Source organism: Gouania willdenowi, chromosome 6 (genome assembly GCF_900634775.1).
Source record: "Gouania willdenowi chromosome 6, fGouWil2.1, whole genome shotgun sequence".
Taxonomy (NCBI): domain Eukaryota; kingdom Metazoa; phylum Chordata; class Actinopteri; order Blenniiformes; family Gobiesocidae; genus Gouania; species Gouania willdenowi.
Genome location: NC_041049.1, coordinates 72,352,845 through 72,371,691, shown reverse-complemented (window position 1 = coordinate 72,371,691; position 18,847 = coordinate 72,352,845). Strand labels below are relative to the sequence as shown.

At 40.1% G+C, this 18,847-nt stretch overlaps 1 protein-coding gene across 3 annotated transcripts; it reads right to left on the bottom strand.

Annotated features, from left to right (window-relative positions):
• Positions 1-15,125: 15,125 nt before the first annotated feature.
• LOC114465703 (uncharacterized) lies at positions 15,126-18,400 on the bottom strand. 3 transcript variants are annotated; one of them, XM_028450880.1, is made up of 5 exons: positions 18,235-18,400; positions 17,953-18,025; positions 17,637-17,750; positions 15,479-17,501; positions 15,126-15,394 (listed from the first exon to the last, which is right to left on the bottom strand). In XM_028450880.1, the coding sequence occupies exons 4-5, from the start codon at positions 16,515-16,517 to the stop codon at positions 15,273-15,275; spliced, it is 1,161 nt and encodes a 386-aa protein (XP_028306681.1). In that variant the 5' UTR covers positions 16,518-17,501; positions 17,637-17,750; positions 17,953-18,025; positions 18,235-18,400; the 3' UTR covers positions 15,126-15,272. The 3 variants fall into 2 exon arrangements, with proteins under 3 accessions (XP_028306681.1, XP_028306682.1, XP_028306680.1); XM_028450879.1 differs by lacking the exon at positions 17,953-18,025.
• Between the last annotated feature and the right edge of the window lie 447 nt (positions 18,401-18,847).

Sequence of the window (18,847 nt, the reverse complement as noted above, 5' to 3'; positions counted from 1 at the left end):
GCAGTTTTTCCTGTTGATCCTGTAAACACGTTCCCAATGCATTAGTCTCCCTAGTTTAGCATGTGTTCAGTCAATGACACGTCATGTGATCGGCTTTATTACTACCCTTAACTTACATTAGTGCCTTAAAATGTTATGGAGTTCTGAGTTATGAATGATTTACTGCCTATAGAGGTTATTGATGTTTTACCCTTATCTCTGTCAGTTTGGGGCTTTGCAAAAATTGTGAAACATTGGCAAAAATGCTTGAGAAAAATGTTATTGATACTCTGTAATACACAAGTACATACAGTAAATGTTATATAATGAGACATATTGCTTGCGTCTGGATCAGATATAGTTTTTTTAAAACTCACTGATCGTGATGATCGGCCCTAAAATCCTGATTATGTAAAACCTTTATGTTATTGTTTTAGATTCAGTTAAAATCAGATGTTCTGAAACAGTTTGTTCCAAAAAATAGGCTTTGAGAATATATTTTATTATGGTTAAATAAGAGCTATTGGACATTTGATTATCGTATGTTAAAAAAATAAACCATGAATAATAATCCATATTTACACTTTCTATGCAACTTATTTTTGGACTAAAAACGAGCCTTTTCCCCGTAATGTTGGGATCACATTCAACATAAGGAACAATGAGTGACTTAAAGTGACACTTTCAATAGTACATTATACTAAAATCAACTCTTCAGCAGGTAATATTAGGCTCATACAGTTGTGAATGACTGGCTGTCAGATATAGTAAGAAGGGAGTCTTTCATTTTGTTTGAACGTTTAAAACACAATACATTTAAGATGCATTACAGAAACAACAACAAAATAACAGACACAAAAGCAATATATATATGTACAGTATGTAAAGGTCGTTGGGGGCCCTTCTGCTGAACAACAATGACATGTTGGTTAAATACATCTTGCTAAAGGCAGTGTTACCAACACATGAACAGTTTCTTGCCTTGCAGTAGAAAAGGTGACTTTGAAAGTACAGCATCACTGGCTGGCAATTCTTTTCAGTGGAAGGAAAGATGCATGTGACCATGGTACTTCATTAGTTTCCCAGACTGTGCAGTGGCTTTTTTGCCCAAAATGCCACACATCCCCATGCTCTTTGAACCATTTCACTTTTGCTACTGCATGTTCAACCTTTGTCAAACATTCATCCATCCACAAAAACACAAACACTTTCCATATATTTGATATCTCCCCCGGGTGCATTAGGGTGGATCATGGGATCTCCTGTGACTCTATCAACACTCAACCATTATGCAGTCACAAATGATGATGATCCTGACCTATAGCGACATGTTGAAAATACATCACCAGCTAAACTATATCTGTTGCTGTACATGTAGTTTAGAGACACTCTCTCTATTCTCTCAGTCTGATACATCACCTTAAACATTGAGAGCAGATCCAAATTGTCTGAAATTGACTTTGTGCTTTGTTTAACAGGTGGAAGAAAAGTTTCTAGAGTATCATCAAGCTCAAAGTTTCTGTGGAAAATATGATCATGAGAGAGATCATGTAGGATATGTAACTTCTCTGCCTGGACAGCTGTGGCAGTGGGGGTCTTATGGAATAATGTTTGGACTTCTGCATCAAATATATCCAAAATACCTGGGCACATTAACTGTTTGCCTGCCATTCAGCTAACCATTTTAGCATCATAATCACTTCAGTGTCTTGGTTATTAGTGTGGTAATCTCCCAATGTACCATTGGCACGTTCAAATGAGAAGCACCAGAAGCCACGAACAGGTCCAAAGTCTTTAACACAGGACTTCAAATGTAGATGTAAATGCATATTCATCGTGCACCACTGTTTACAAAGGATCTACAAAACATCTGGAGACATCTATGGGCATCCTCAATCTGCACATCATTAATAACTCTGGAGCATAGTGTGGGGGGCGAAATTATTAGTTCATATATTTTAATCCTTAAGCCTTGGGGTGTAACTTTCCATTGTGTGATTTTCATGTCTTAAACCTTGCTGGGTCAAACTGCCTTGTCAAAAGCACACAATATCTCCCCAAAACAATAAACGCACAAGGACGCATAGGCACTCTGTGTGCGTACTCACATGCTCACACAGTTACATGTCACACACACACGCCACACACATTCATTCACACACACAAACACAAACGCACACTCCTCCGTCTCTAAGACAACCGACAGATAACAGAACTGGTTGTTTAGACCCAAAAGAACAAACTGTCTTTCTTTTTTTCACCCTCTGTCCTCACCTCCTCCCTCTGCCTCTGCCTCTGCCTCTGTCTCAATCTCCTGGGGGGAGGAGGGAGGGGGACTGAGGGGAATATACGTGTTGGATCCACTCAATCATCGAACGTCCGCCTGGACGGACGCTAACTTTGTTCCATCTTGTACCTTTTTTCTTAGTTTAGAATAAACTTTTTTTCATATAAAATCATCAATGCTTCTCCTGGACTCCATCATTCAACCAGAGCAATGAATCATGTCTCCAAATAAGGTCAACCGTAAATTCAGCCGTAACAATTGGCGATCACGAACAGGACCATCTTCTGTCCACCCCTCGGACAGAGACTGGATCACGAACCATCGGTTGAACCTCAAACACCAATTCGGACTAAGGTAAAGCTGCCTTTATAAATATATATATATATGTAAATTTTCATTTACATATATATATATTCGCTCTGTGTTGATTTTTTTTTTGGAACCAGTCAAGCATTGTATTGATTTTCAGCTTTGAGCTTTGATTTTGATCCTCAGCTGTTCTGTGTTTTGACGCAGTGAATAGCCATGAGAAGGGCTCAAATGGTTGAGGTTCTGTGCTTTTTAATGCTGTAGGTTCCCTCTGTTTTTCTTCGGGCTCGGATATTTTGTTTAGGCATAAAATACGGCTGGTCATTATTTACTTTGGTTTTGTTCGGACACCCACAGCCTGTGAGGTCCTGACCATAGATAGACGGGCAACCAAAGTTTCCAAAACATCCCAGCGGAGTTTTACTTCTTTTTTTTATCTTTGTTTTTTACTTTGTTTAAACGTGAATTGTTGTTTGGCTTTAATGCTTTCATTTGGACAAGTGTCAGCTTTTTGGCTTCTGTGCGCCTTGGTTTTTTCTCTCGCAAAGCCACACACACACACACACACACACACACACACACACACACACACAAGACAGAGAGCGAGAGGGAAGCGCGCGCACGCACACAGGCACGCGCACGCACAGAGAGCCACACCCAACAGAGAGAGAGAGAGAGAGGTGGCGCCCCTCACTGGCTAGTTTAGTGCACTACACACTTGTGACACAACATTGTGATTTCTCACCTTGCCCCCTGCCGATAGAATAGTGCCATTACACACAGACACTATTTTTATTTTTATTTTAAATTTTATTTTGATTTCATGTTTGATGGGTTCACTCTAAAATGAATATGAGCAACACACACTCAAACACACACACACAGATGAATACAGTATTTCATTTTATTTTATTTTAATATTACTGTTACCATCATTATCATTTTTTATTATTTAAATTGTTAGTTTCTGTTGGCTTTGTGGTTGCCCCCTGAAGAAACGACATCTTCAATGAAAGAATGAAATCATCTTCAACTCTTATGCTAATGAAATGTCAACATCATTCAAAGGACCAAGCATCAGAAGGAAATGGACAATCAAAGGTCGGTGACCTTTCAGGACTCAAGGACTCAACTCCCATTCAGCAAAGCAATGCTGAAATAACTCGCTCAGTCCCAAGTCAACTCTTCATCGTCTATGAATGGGCCGCATGCCCCATCATCAAAGACTGAGAACCTGTGGGCGTCGGAGTGGACACTCCCCCACCAATGAGTTGCGAGTTAAACGCCACGACTACTGCATGAATGATGGGCAGCAACTGCAGACTGGTCACACGTCTGCTGGATATCTTCACCAAAAAAGACACTGTTTCAAAAGCCACAAGGATACCAAGCCACAAGAAGTCCACCACAGCCTTTGGTGGTAGTGCTAAATCACTTTAGCCTTGAACTTTGGCATGGAGGGGGACAACTAGCAAATAGCCAACAAGCTTCTCCTTCGCACAATACTAACCCCTCTATCTTCTGACTGTGCACTAGATTATTTTGTTTTCATTTATTCTCTCACACGCAGACAGACCAGACATACAGTCACACACCCACATTCATAACTATGAGAAACACAGTTTGCCACATGAGATCAAGTGTGCCCATCATTTATCTTTGCTTTTATTCATTATGTTGCTCATTTATTTACACTGCTGTTGCCTTTATGAGAAAAGAACAAACAAAGGGGAAGAAAATAGTGTTACTGATAAGGTTGTTTTTGTTTGCTTTTCTTTCATTTATTTTCTTGATTGAGGGGAGGCCCCCCACAATGCAAGATATGGTTACATCCGCTGAAGACAGAGCCCTCTGTTGCCTCAGCTTTTGGAGCTGAAGTTTTAATTTTTTATTATTTTATTGGCCATGATTTTTTTGAGCTCACACGTTTTTCTCCTTTGTTATTTCTGAACGATTCTTCTTTTTCTCTTTTGTTTTTACTCAATTTCAGGAAAATTGAGACAGAGATTGAGGACTGCAGCCTCAACCAAGTTTACATTTTGACATTTTTTGACCGATACCCTCGTAAACAATCTGTACCTTACCCTTTTGAAGCTGCTTGCGACAGACAGCCTAGTTCAACATTCATTGTTTTCATTTTGCGCGCCTCCCCCTTACCGCGTCGGACTGTCTTGCCGGCCCAAAGCCACTCGACAGCAGGGGGGGGTACCAAATTTTTTCCTGAGAAAAAAATGTCCCATTAGTTGCTATGAGTACATAGGCAATTACTTTTCAAACAAGAAGTCCTGGTTTAATGTGCAGAAAAAGGATAAACCTTGCTAGGGAAAGCGCTCTTCGGGGGATAGTGGTCCACCTGATTTGATACATGCTTGGTAACCGAAGACCGTACTGAACAAATTTCTACGTCCTCTTAGAGTGAGGGTTAAGAGAGGTTGCGTGCTCCGTTCAATGTTGATATTAGAGGTGCCCAGAAAGTCCTGACAGTCTGCGTTGGTTTATAATTCTCCTGCTAATTCGGAGGGTTTTTTTTTTAATCTCCGGAGTAACGAGTGGTCGAGTTTGAAATTCTCCCTAGCTTTATATTTGCATAAAGACACAGGTCGAGAGGTTACCCTTCCCCCATACTCCTCCCAACTTTATATTTTTCTTAAAGTCAGAAGTTGGAAGGTTCCCCTGGAAATTCTCCCTACTTTATATTTTCATAAGGCAAGGTTGAGAGGGTCTCCGGCTAATTCAGATATTTGTTTTAAGTTTCTGGAATTTGCAGCTGTTGAGAGTTTCCCCCAGGTTCGGTACCGGGGTTGAGTTTGTTGTTAGGCATGGCCATGCGATTCCTGCCTGATCAGCAGATGAGCAGACTGTCAGTACTACCAGGGGCAATAATCTAAGTGTAGACTCCGCAAAGGCGGAAGTAAAAAGGAGCGTACCTCTTAGTAATCAGATGATACCAGTAAAAAAGCAGTTAATTAACACTAAAAGGTTGCCAAGCATGGGGGGGCAATAAGAGCTCATTGACCCCGAGAGACGAGGTGGACTGGCTATCGCCGCTGGTGGGTTAGATGAGACCTATATTCTACTTAGACACTATGCAGCAAAACCTTGTGAATGCATGGACGTGAAAATTGAGGCATGAACGTGTGCGGTGCATGAATGACTGAATGATGACACGTTACGTATGCCTGAGAGAACCGCGTTGTGCAGTGAAGGTCGCGGAGCGAGCCACGTGGATTCACGCATCACACTCCAGGAAGGTGCCAACAACACCACTGATCGTGGAACCGCAGTAAGGAGCGTTTCCTCTTTTCTGGATTAGGAGCAGTGTTTTGAGGAGCCTTTGTTTGCCCTGAAAGTTGCAACGAAGGGCAGAAGAAAAGTCCCCGGGGTTACAAGCTAATCTTTCTAACGGGGCATATGGTCTGTTGAAACCTTTGAAATCCAACCTTGAGGACATCGTGGGAGATCACAAGCATTTTCTCGCTGTGATGAAGAGGTCACGAGCCCCTCTGTTTATGCCCCAGGAGCAGGCTGGAATTATGCCACTATTCTGTCGTTTCATGTCACTCGTGTTCTGGTCATCGATTGGCACGATGGTCCTGTCCGCAAGTCCAGTACTCCTCTGGCTCCTGGCCTCCAAGGGGGCAATCGAGGACACTGGACTTGAACCAATGAATACAAGTGTTGTTCCTAATGAATGCTTCTTTTTACAGGGTGACGAATGCAAGCAGAAATAAACGTTGGATAAACGACATCGTCCTCCACAACACTTTAGCTGCGACCAATGTTCACGAACACCTGGTACCGATACGCGCACTATCAAGCTAAAAGTAGGGGCCTATCCAACTGTTTTTGTTCTTACATGCCTGTGTCATCAACACACCCCCGCTTAACCGCGATACCAATGGATGCTTCCGACTCCTTTTGTTATTTGTCTCACTCTAACTTCGGCATGGGGGACCCCAACCGTTGTTCTAAACCGCCAGTAAAAAACTGACTACACTACGCGATGACACATCTTCCGCTATGTATGTAGATTACACGCGATCCACACTTTTTTCCCTTCTGTTTCGCCAGAAACGGAACTCGCAAACTAGGCCAGATTCCCGGTCATAATTGCAATTTTACTTAGTCCTGAATGCGACACCGCACATAATTCGCACACATGTGCCCACGTTCATACACCCGGGACTAATAGTTTAATTTAGCGAACGGTTTTGACTATGCTCAACTATTCCTCTTTTGTCACGAAGTAAATGCAAATCCCACACTCCTTTGGACTTTAATCCACACGACAATCTGGGGTACGGCTGCGCGTCGAAACCTTAGAATACAGGTTTAAGTCCTTTGTTAACGCGTCATTTTTGGCCCTTACTGGCCTCTCGGGGGGGGGGAAATCACGAATATACGCTTAAGGGTCCCACGAAGTAGAATGGTCCTAGACCTACAGACCGTGGCCAAAAGAGGCGTTTGACGCCATGAACAAAGACCGCCACGTCCTATAACCCTTCCGCCGCCGGAAGCCCAGCCTGAAGTGTTTATGATGAGTGTTTTTGATGTCTCAGATGATGACTCTGCTTACTGAGGACACCTACATATGTTTTTGTTGCTGTGCTGTGCTGACATTTATACCATGTGTGTTTTTGCTACTAGTGATATATATATATATATATTCCATATTTATTGATTACCAATGATGTTAGTTGCTAAGGATATTTGATTTTATTGTGCAGAGGGTCTTGTCTCACGTAATATTCATTATGTGTTCATGGGGTTCTTTGCCTTCTCCTCCTTTTTCTTGCTCCGACTTTGAGGGATGCCTGTGTCCCCTGGGAAAAAAAAAAATAATGCTTATATCCATAGTGTTATAACGGTGTCAATATCATTAGTCCTACGGACCATGAGGTTGCGCTAGAATTATACTAAATTTTGATTAATGTTTTATGTGTTTTGGGCTGTGCTAAAGTTAAACAACTTACTAACTAATTTCGCTTTTTTTTGTGTTGGACTTTGTCCAAAAAGAGTGGATTGTGGGGGGCGAAATTATTAGTTCATATATTTTAATCCTTAAGCCTTGGGTAACTTTCCATTGTGTGATTTTCATGTCTTAAACCTTGCTGGGTCAAACTGCCTTGTCAAAAGCACACAATATCTCCCCAAAACAATAAACGCACAAGGACGCATAGGCACTCTGTGTGCGTACTCACATGCTCACACAGTCACATGTCACACACACACGCCACACACATTCATTCACACACAAACACAAACTCCTCCGTCTCTAAGACAACCGACAGATAACAGAACTGGTTGTTTAGACCCAAAAGAACAAACTGTCTTTCTTTTTTTCACCCTCTGTCCTCACCTCCTCCCTCTGCCTCTGCCTCTGTCTCAATCTCCTGGGGGGAGGAGGGAGGGGGACTGAGGGGAATATACGTGTTGGATCCACTCAATCATCGAACGTCCGCCTGGACGGACGCTAACTTTGTTCCATCTTGTACCTTTTTTCTTAGTTTAGAATAAACTTTTTTTTATATAAAATCATCAATGCTTCTCCTGGACTCCATCATTCAACCAGAGCAATGAATCATGTCTCCAAATAAGGTCAACCGTAAATTCAGCCGTAACAATAGTAATTGTGTTCTCCACAAAGAGTCGTCCTCTTCTCCTATGACTCCTTTAAGGGCAAAGGTGGAATAGACACAAACCCAGAGTTTCCACTGTGCTGCAGTGAAACCATCAAAAGCTGCTTCAATCTTTGACGGTTTACCAGAGTCAATGTTACTTTCAACAAGTTTACCCTTTCCTGTATTGTGTCAAATCCTTCCTTGGAGATTGAACCTCTTTCTTTCCAAACTTGCATCACTCTTTTAGCTGTGCCCTCCAGCAAGTTATGCACTGGATCAATAACATGCATTCGAACAACATCAAAATATGGTAATTCTTGTAAACAGCTGTAAACAGCTGTATCTGGCTCCATATTTACCCTCAAAAGAATGAAAGAAATGCTGAAGAGATAAAATTGTTGAACGAGACAAAACAAGGTGACATTGTGGATGAAAAGGGAAGAACCTTCCAAACACCTTTGAAAGAGGAACTATTCTTGAACTGGAGGAATGCTAACAACGTCTGGCAGGGAACAAGGCCAACACGAACAAAGATAGAGAGGACAACACTGACTACAGATGGACGTTCAGAAGAAATCAAGAATGTTTTGACCAGAGAGACATGTAAACCCATGTAAATCTGCGATGGTAAAACAGGGGACGGGACCCGGATAAGCAAACTGCTTCTCTCGTCTCCTTTTTCGGCATGTACAAAAAATGTAAAAAAAAAAAAAAAGTGAATGTAACCATGTCGGAAATAAACTGAATAAATAAATAAATAAATAAATAAAATAAAAATCTTGCTTTTGCTAGCTTTGTTTTTTGCCCTCTTAGCATCTCTGGCATATCTACAGTGGTCCGTGTTACTTCTAACAGGCCATGTATCATCAAACCCAGAGTAATCAACCTTATTGTCTTCAGTCCTTGGAAAGTTTTTTAGGCACTTACTGCAACACATATTTGCCATATGGCCGAGAAAACCTCCAGTTTTCCTTGCAGCTGGAATGTCACTCGCTAAGGACAACAACGCTCCACGGACAAATTGCCCATCAATATCTAACCCCGCCCAAAGATGTTTTAAATCACTGACCAAAGGGTCCAAAAACCCATTGATGTGCTCCTTTGGCTCATGGGGACCAGGTAGAACACCAACAACTATAATATTGTCCTTCTTAAACCTTTCTTCCCTTGGAAGGTTCATCAATGCTAAGTACATTACACCAACAGAGTCGTTGATATATTTATAAGGCTGGAACCAGTCAACGTTGAGCATAAAACCAAGATTCCCAACCTCTTGTAAAAATGACTTGCCTTCATAAACCTGGACGTTCTTCCAGACCTGCCCATCAAAAATGTCAGCATATATTCCCTCCTTAACATTACGCTGCCTCCACTTTTCACAGGACTCTTTAAAGCCAGGCCTCTTTAACAGATCACTAATAGATTTGATCAAACTACCATAACAGAATTTTCTTTTGGGGTAAAGAAACTCTTTTTCATCTTTCCTGATAACAGATTTCATTAGCACAGTGTCACATTTCTAACAAAATCTTTTTTGTGGATGTCTGGGAAATGATATATGGCAACATTTTGTTGCCTTTTTCTGGATGACCTTCCCACTTGCATCATGTTTTAATATTACAGCTTCATCTAAGGTATATACAGAATGGCACTTTGGACATACAACGAATGTTGTAAAATCATTTCCATTTACAGATATAGCCTTCTTCAACATGTAGAAAGTTGCAGGGAAATGTGCTGCAATATTTTGCAAAGCCGGCGTGAAAATAAATGTACTACTCAGTACATTAAACATCATTCTGAACATTTTTAAAACTGACTCAAATGCCCTGTCAGAGACTGTAAAGAATAACTTCCACTTTGCCAGTAGCAAAAGCAAGAATGTGATTATGGCATGTGGTTCACAACCACCAGTTTCCTCAGGATTTTCTCTGTCTTCATTTTCACTCCAAACTTCTTGGTCCTCAGAAAAGTAAAATGAGAAGAACAGAAAACATTATGATCAGCAAAATGAAAATGAAAGGGGATTTTTTCACCAGGTCACTAGGATTTACTGTAGTTACATCTGCACCTTCAACAGCATTAAGATATAATGCTATATCTATATCTATTAAGATATAGTCAAAGATGTGCAACACTCTTATGGATTGGCTGTTAGCATTCAAATGACTGATGAACAGTGTTAATGCATATTTAACAATTCATTTCATACCTGATCATCTTCTGAGGAGTTTTCAGTGGAGCTACAAGGGGGGCTTCTGGTCACCTAGAGCACAAATCATTAAGACAATAACTGGAATGTTTCACATCATAACTATTTAGTAAATTGTCACTCAAAACAATCTTAAAAATTCTATGAAACCAGGGAATAAGTAGCTTCTCTACAATAATGTTCATTACACAAGCTTTTTATAGATGATTAGCAAAACAAATCTATTTCTTCAGTTTAGCATCTAACAACTAACTTTCACTTTATTTACCATTTTCTGGAGGTGAAAATATCAAGAAAAATATGACTTAGAAATTAGGACCACACACACACACACACACACACACACACACACACACACACACACACACACACACACACACACACACACACACACACACACACACACACACACACACACACACACACACACACATCATGTTCCTTAGGTCCTGCAGCTCCCAAAAAAATCAAGCAGGAAGTAAAAATTATGCTTAACAGCTTTTTCACCATGAATTATTTTTATCATGAAATAAATTTTTATCATTGACTCATTAGTCACATTTTGGGGACAGTGAATTTACATACTCACACACAAAAACTTTGTTTTAATAACATTACGAGGAACCTGATTTGCATGAACACACACGATGTGTTCTTCAGTCTCTGAGGGGACAGAAGACAAAAACACAGTAATAATAAATTTACATTACTTTTACTCATAAATTAATTAAAGCAACAAAAAATCTGAGGAGCTACATGGGAGTCGAAAGAGCCGGTTCTTTTTATTGAGCCGAGCCATTAGAACCAGCTTTCTTAAAAGAGCCAGAATTCCTATCACTACCAGAATCCACATTTTATATTGAATGAGAGCAGTTATGCTGTGTCTGACTGAGGAGTTCAGACGCCACTGAGATACCTTCAAACCCCGTGCCCCCCCACACAGAACACCCCCCTCAGGGACAATGATCAGACTGCTGAGTCTGTGGAAAAAGATTTTAGCTAATTATCTAAACGTAGCATAGTGGAGTCTTCAAGCACAACACAATACACAGCAATACAAATGAAAAATCCATTTATCATGAATATTTTATTTTGAAAAACTCAAAAATAAAACTGTGTGATCAATTTGTGACCAATACTGTTTTCTTCTTCTTCTTCTTCCACAAACAGTACAAACATTTTAGAATAGAATACAAACAAGTAGAAAGCAGCATGTTAAACATCAGGCAACATTATTGTTACTATTAAGAGGTGAAATAAAAGTGGAAGACTTTAAACTTCACACAGATGAATGTCTTCATTTTCATTTAAAGAAAAAGTGAATTTAGCACCAAATGTTTATGTTCTGCTTTAAACAAACTGAAATATGTCTTTTTAAACTGAGAATAAACTTTCTGTTTTAAAACAAACTTAAATTCAACACGTTTTATCTCAACTAAAACGTTCAAAAAAATGCTCCTCTCGAGAATACCTAATAAAATCAAAGTGAGATGCTCATTAAAAAGTTTTCCATTAGAAAGAAATAAAAGAAAAGCCATTAGAGACATTATTCAGAAAAAAAACTCACACATATGAAAATGCTCACACACAAAATATTTTCTCTCACGCACACATATGAAAATGCTTATCCATATTTGTACAATCCTGTGCCCATACACGTATAATCCCACACTTATATGTAGAATCCTGCACGCATGCAAATGAAAAGCTCTCACACATACTGGTATTTCATTGTAACAGGAAGGTATTTTATTGGAACAGGAAGGTATTTCATTATGACAGGAAGGTATTTCATTGGAACAGGAAGGTATTTTATTATGACAGGAAGGTATTTCATTGGAACAGGAAGGTATTTCATTATGACAGGAAGGTATTTCATTGGAACAGGAAGGTATTTCAAACACCTGCGATGCAGGCTTTCTCTTCGGTGCCACCTTCCTGTCAGAATAAAATACCTCCCTGTTCCACTGAAATAACTTCCGGTTACACTGAAATCTCAGTAGTGTGCGAGAGCTTTTCATATGCATGCACGCAAAATTCTACATAAATGAATATATTTCATTTTTGTGTGAGATAACTTTTTCATGTGTGGGAGAGAGTTTTTTCTGAATAATGTCCCTAACGGCCCTGCATAAAAAGCCATTACTGACTCAGCTGTGTGATGTTAACTCTCTCTTGCTTGCAACGATCCGGTTGTGTATATAGTATTTGACGCTTTTCCAGTCTCTGTCTCTGAGAGTGTCAGGATCAGCATTCAAACAATCCTCACATTCCCTTTTACCTGGAACCTGGCCAGAGCGAATGAACCTCATCAGCTTCTTCTCAACAGCCCCAATTTCCTTCGCTGTCCATTTCCTCTTTACAACCGATTTTCCTAAAATGAGACAAAATATTCAATGAGAGACTGAGTGCAGTTCATCCATCCATTTTCCAAAACCACAGGTTGCTGTTTGTATCTCTGCAGTCGCTGGGTGGGATTGACCTAGACAGGTACGCAGTCTGTTACAGAGCTGACACACACACAGAAGCAGAGAAGCGGTACGCCTTAATGTAGCCCAGAGGATAAGGTGACAGACATGCATGAGCATAACTTTTAACCCACTTGCCTTGGCAGGGGTAGGATGAATAATTTTTAGGGATGCACCAACTATTCGGCCGAATACTGCAAAAAAAGCAACATTCGGTCTTCGGTTTAGTGAGTTTAAAGCAAGACTGAATAGTAGCGTGTGACGCAATGTTGCAATCAAACAACGTGCAGTGATTTTGAGTCGGAAAAGTGTGTGCGCTTTGCTGCAGGAGCAGCAGCACCAGCTCCTCCTTTCTGCTCACAAACACAGCCAGACTCTCTCCTTACCGCTCTTCGTCGTCCGTCACTGCGTAAAAGTTGGAAACTGTCTAATTCCACAATCGAGTCTGTTGTTAGCGCTGTGAGCCACGAATCCGTAAACATCCCCATTGTTTCCCCCTCAATTCACAAGCAATGCCGGGTCTCACTACATTGCCTGGTGTAGCATTAGCACAGAGTGCTAACAGCTGTGTAAACAATGGGTCCGTGGCTCCAAGCAGTGACTCCCAACACGATCAGCAGCAGAAAAAGTAGTGCAGTTTGTATTTATATATATATATATATATATATATATATATATATATATATATATATATATATGGTAATAAAGTATAATGTAAATTCTATATATTATTCCGCAGTGTTGTTTTATCTGTTAGCTAGTTGGAGAGGGAGGAGCTCACATTCTAGGAGGCGTGTTAGGTGACATCACCTGCCAACGTGGGCAAAATCCAACTGTCCCGTTTAAAGCTGACTTTGTTTTTACAAAACGTGGAATAACAAGGGAGGGAGGAAACAGAACATTTTAGACTTTGTTCCTCTGAATGAGCGTAAAGGATGTTTATCACTGTAGCTAAACCATTAGAAAGTCATTTTTTCATCATACCTCCCCTTTAATGCACTTGAGTTTTTTTTATTCGAAGGGTTAATATAAATGAAAAACTTTGTTGTGCTTTTTTGAAAAGCAAAGACTACTGGAATATTTAAAAAATGTCAGAATATTCAATAAACATTTACTTTCTTTAAAACATGTCTAAAAATGTATTCTAGGCTATTTATACACTATTAAAAAAAAATAGTGAAAAACTTAACAACCACGCGTTTATACTTCATTCGGCTTCGGCCATAAATTTTCATTTGGTGCATCCCTAATAATTTTTTAACCATTTCCAGGACATTTGACCTTTTTTCTCATTTACCATGTTTTCCATGGTTGGTCAATAATTTTCCAAGTTTTTCAGGACACAGGGACTAAAACACTGTGCTGCCCCTTGATAAAACATTTAAAAAAAAAAAAAATAGATAGAACTACAAATAAGAACAATAGCAAACTTATTAAACATTAATAAATAAATAATAAACAAAAAAAATCTGTCTTTAGACTAGATCTTAGAAGAAACACCTGCAAGTAGCCCAACAAATCCAGCATTTTCCCAAGGAAAATGTCTCACTGTGGAACCAGGACAGTAAATTACACCACAGATCACACTAACACAACAGAGAGGAAACACTGGCTCGTCAGAGCAAGTTTGACAAACAGAAGTGGGTTTCAGACGTCACCTTTTGAGGCTGGCTGATGTCTTGTTGGGCAGTCTCGTCTTTGTCCTGGTGATGATTTCTGACCCCGAGGACTTTGGACAGCTCTCCTTTCTGAGACATCTAAACACATCACAGTTTAATCACTCTCAATATACAAATAAGCAGAGCTGCAACCACTACTTCATAATCTCAATTTATTTTTTCATTTTTTTCTATAAAAAGTGCCAAAGCCCAACATTTTAATTTCTGAGCTGTTAAAGAGAAACACTGCAAATTCTGAACGCTCACATCTGAGTTAATGTGTTTGCTTTTAGGGACTATACTATGAAGCTAAATAATTATATCCTAGATTTATTGTATTATTTGCTCCTTATTTGTTTTTGTTTTTTAAAGTACATGAATAGAGCATTTTTTAAGTTGTCAGTTCACCATGCATCAGCATCATGTTTGATTTACGCAGACAACTATTTTCAGTTTTATAGTTCATCCTCTTAGCGAAATACAACTACACTGCTGTGCTAAGGCTTTGCAGCAGCTCTTTTAAAGCTAAACTGAAAAACCTTTTTAAGAAAGCTTATAATTGTTAATGATTTTAAATGTGTTTTCCTGTAGCACTCTGAGACTCCCTGAATAAAAGTGTGTTACAAATAACATTTATTATTATTGATATTAATATATCAGCTGCTGCTTTTCTAAAAGCTTTTGGTAACATCAGTGTACCTGAATGTTTGCAAAGAAATGCAAAATGACTACAATATGTTATATCTGTGTTTCAGTCCCAGGAACTGTGGCATCTTCTTTGTCATTAGGCTCTTCCTCACTAAGCTCCTGTTCGCAGAGCTCTTCTTCACTGGGCTCCTGGTCACATTCCCCAGCTGCCTCTGTCAAAACAAATGTGCATCTTCAGTCTAGGAAAACTTTCAATAAAGTGCTGATGAAATGTATGTCAGTAAGTGTCTTTATACCCTGTGGATCAATGTTAATTTCATCCAAACTCTTTCCTTGGAAATCTGCAATCCTTCCTTGTTCAAGGGCAATCAGTACTTTGCTCACTTTGGCAAGTTGGAGGGTTTTGTCTGGTAGTCTGTAGAACTCACGGTGGATCCTTATATCGTGGCCAAGAAAGTTGGCCAATTGATCCATCTCTGTGTTGCTCATGTTCAGTACAGTTGAGAGTGTGGCAGCATGTTTTCGCAACTTTGTTGAGGTCAAAGCCTTTGGACATTTCGCACTGCAAGCAAGAGCAAAACTTCGGAGCGAGTCTGACCCTCTGAAGTGGGTCGTTGCTGATGGCCGTGCAAACATGTACTGATTAGTCTTTATGACGCCACAAGCATCTCGTTTTTTCGCCAGCAAATCCAGAGCATCCACCATTTTAGGGGTAAGCAAAATGGGGACAGCACGTCCTCTTTTCCCTCTGATAATGACCCTTGTAAAGTGTTTGCATAAAACTTTCTCAGCCTCAGAAAGTGCCCAGTCTATGTCTCCATGTGGGGTAGATGTGTCTCTTGTAAGAAAAGAAGAAAGCAGCATTCTTGAAACCTCTCCCTCTCTACGTCTGTTGAACAAAATAATTTCAGCCATGACCACTTTTACAAGTGCAGACCAGTTCTTTTCTGATGCCTCTTCCAACAAGTTACTGCTGCATTCATCACAGTTTTTGTTCAGAAAGGTGTGAAGTTTTTGCACATCCTCAGTGAACGGCAGCATTGTTGGCACATTCCATTGTGATTCTGAAGCATTGCGTGCTGCTGTAGCAGACACCAGCTCATTCCACTTTTCACTGTGGACTTCTTGAAAGTCTGTTGCTTTCTTCTCCAACACTTTGTCTCCAGCAATTAAAGCCTGGACCTTTACAACTTTGCTGAGTTTTGACAAAGCATTTCCTATTTTCTTTGCAAGTGAGGGAACTCTGTATTTTTCAGTTTCTTCATCATATCCACATGTCAATTTTACAGCTTTGACAACCTCCACATATTTTTTGGGATTGATAAAATCTGCCATTGTCTTAAGTGTGGTAGCATTTCACGCAGCAATCAACAGTCTTCCAAGTTCTCTCAGAGTCTGCCTAATGTAGGCTTGAGATGCATCAGATGATCCTTTTTTGTTTAGCAACTGCTCTGCAATTCTGATGATGTGACGATCATTTTTTACAGCACTTGTGATTTCATCAGCCTGCATAACACTGAGCAGCTTCCATATTCGTTCACTAATGTCATCTGGAGCTGGTTCTGCAAAACTACAGAGAGCTTGTACTTTGTTTTTTCCACGTTGTGGTCTGGCCTCTTTTGATCGGAACTGGCACACTTTTATGTGTCGCCAAAGAATCTTACGAATGAAAAGCCCCTGGCAGTAGGCACAGTGCATGTAGTCATCTCTCTTACTGTCCTTGCATGGTCGTTTGCAAGCAACAAGTTCTCCTTCCCCCTTTTTCATGACAGCTGCATTATGTGCAAAATTACCTTGGTTCCTTATTAAATCAAGATGAAGTTTTCTTTTCTTTGAGCCCTTTGGAAAACTGAAGGCTTCCAGGACTTTACCTTCATCAGAGTGCTTCAGTTGAAGATGTCTTGCAATTTTGCTGCATGACTTCTCACAGTACAGGCAGTAGTGTCTCTTGTTATACACTCTTTTTCCATTGTTCTTCTTAACAGCAGGAACATGCATCTGCCCCTCCACACATGCCGGAGCATTTCTCCGAACAGGTCGCTGACTGGTGCCAGCACAGTCTTCATCGTCTGTCCACTCACACTCAGCCTCGCTGCTATCTCCATCTTCCTTATTTACAGTAGTGCTGTCAGGAACAATATGTTTTGATGTAGAAGCAATGTCTCGGAGGACTTTCTTCCTTGGACTCAATTTAGCTATGGTAACTGAACTAACATCTGATAAGCTATCTTCACTTGACTCAGAGTTGGGAATGTATTCTTCTCCACTATCTAAGGAATCATAGAGCTCTTCTGAGCATTCTGGAATTATGTCGTTCATCTGAACAAAATTAAAAAAAAAAAAAGAATTATTGGTCAGATGCATGTGAATTTTTGACATCTTTGATGTACATTAATACCTAAATGTTATTGTCTAAAATGAAAGTAAAGTAATTTAAGACGTTGAACATCTTACAAAGACACTCTTTGTTCTTCTGAGCCTTGGTAAAGGTCCATCTGAAACACTGTCATCCCTGAACTGAGGCAGCAATCTGAAGCATTGACTTGCACCAACTGATCCTTCCAATTCCTAAAAATGCAAATTCAACATTCCACTCAGTCTTTGAAGATAAGCAAAGCAAACATTTTGGCTATTGTCTTGTTTAAAGGATAGTCCACATTCTGCAATATAAACCCTGACTAAACAGGGTGGAATGTTATATGTTGGAAACGTGACAACTGTGTTAAAACTTCTTAGATAGTTAATATTCAGCCACACACATCAGACGTACCTGGCATTGTGGGGTCGTGTGTAACTCGTACATTATCTCACATTTGTGGGGACACAAGGTGGGTTTTTCTTTTCTGAGTGTACACACAAATTATGAATCTTGACATAACTCACTTTGTGGGGACGCCGTAAGTGTATGAAATTTAGTCACTATTTTGGCATTTTACACCAATTGTGGCACACTAAAAAATGAAGAAACGTTTTCTGCAGCAAAGTGAGTTCACCTACATCACCTTGCGAGGGTCTCCCAAAGTCTCTGACGCACCATTGAGTATGAATTTACCAGTTTGTCCAGTGACGTAGCTCCAGATCGGCTGCTGTGACGTGCTTTGACTTTGCTTTTGACACTGGGAACTGCATCAGTGTCGTCAGTCTGACGTGACTCCATTTTGGCTTCAGAAATATTTGTCTCCTCAACTGACACGTGATTTGCTCTCCCAAACATTTTCAGGTCTAGGGAAACAAAACCATAATTTTCTGTAAAACATCTGAAATCGTTCGGGACAAAAGTGTCTATTACAATTCATATTTGTTGAATGTTATTTTGTGTGCTCTTACACCTTACTATTGTTTGTGGCCGTGGTTGATGAGTATCAGCTGTTGTAATCAGTTGCTGGGTGTGGTAATCAATAAATGACTGCCTGCCACTTCTCTCTGAGTGTGTTGGTGCATGGCAGTCAAACCAAAGACTAGCTGTGTGATTCCTTTCCTCTGTCATGTTCCTCTGCCGGCGCTCCTATCTTTAAGATGGCAACTTCAACAGGTTATGGGCCCAGGAAAGATGTTGGAGGTCGATGGAGTCGTTTGTGTTTCGACGGAGATGAGAAAAATTATGAACTTTGGGAAACTAAGTTTCTGGCACACCTGCGTCTACTTAGTCTAAAGAGCACCATCAT

Coding starts and splice junctions, on each gene's coding strand:
- LOC114465703 (XM_028450879.1), bottom strand. CDS start 18,396: ATGTTTGGGAGAGCAAATCACGTGTCAGTTGAGGAGACAAATATTTCT. Junction 17,751..18,234: donor CTACGTCACTGGACAAACTG/GTAAATTCATAC, acceptor TTGCATTTTTAG/GAATTGGAAGGATCAGTTGG. Junction 17,502..17,636: donor GAAGAACAAAGAGTGTCTTT/GTAAGATGTTCA, acceptor AATTTTGTTCAG/ATGAACGACATAATTCCAGA.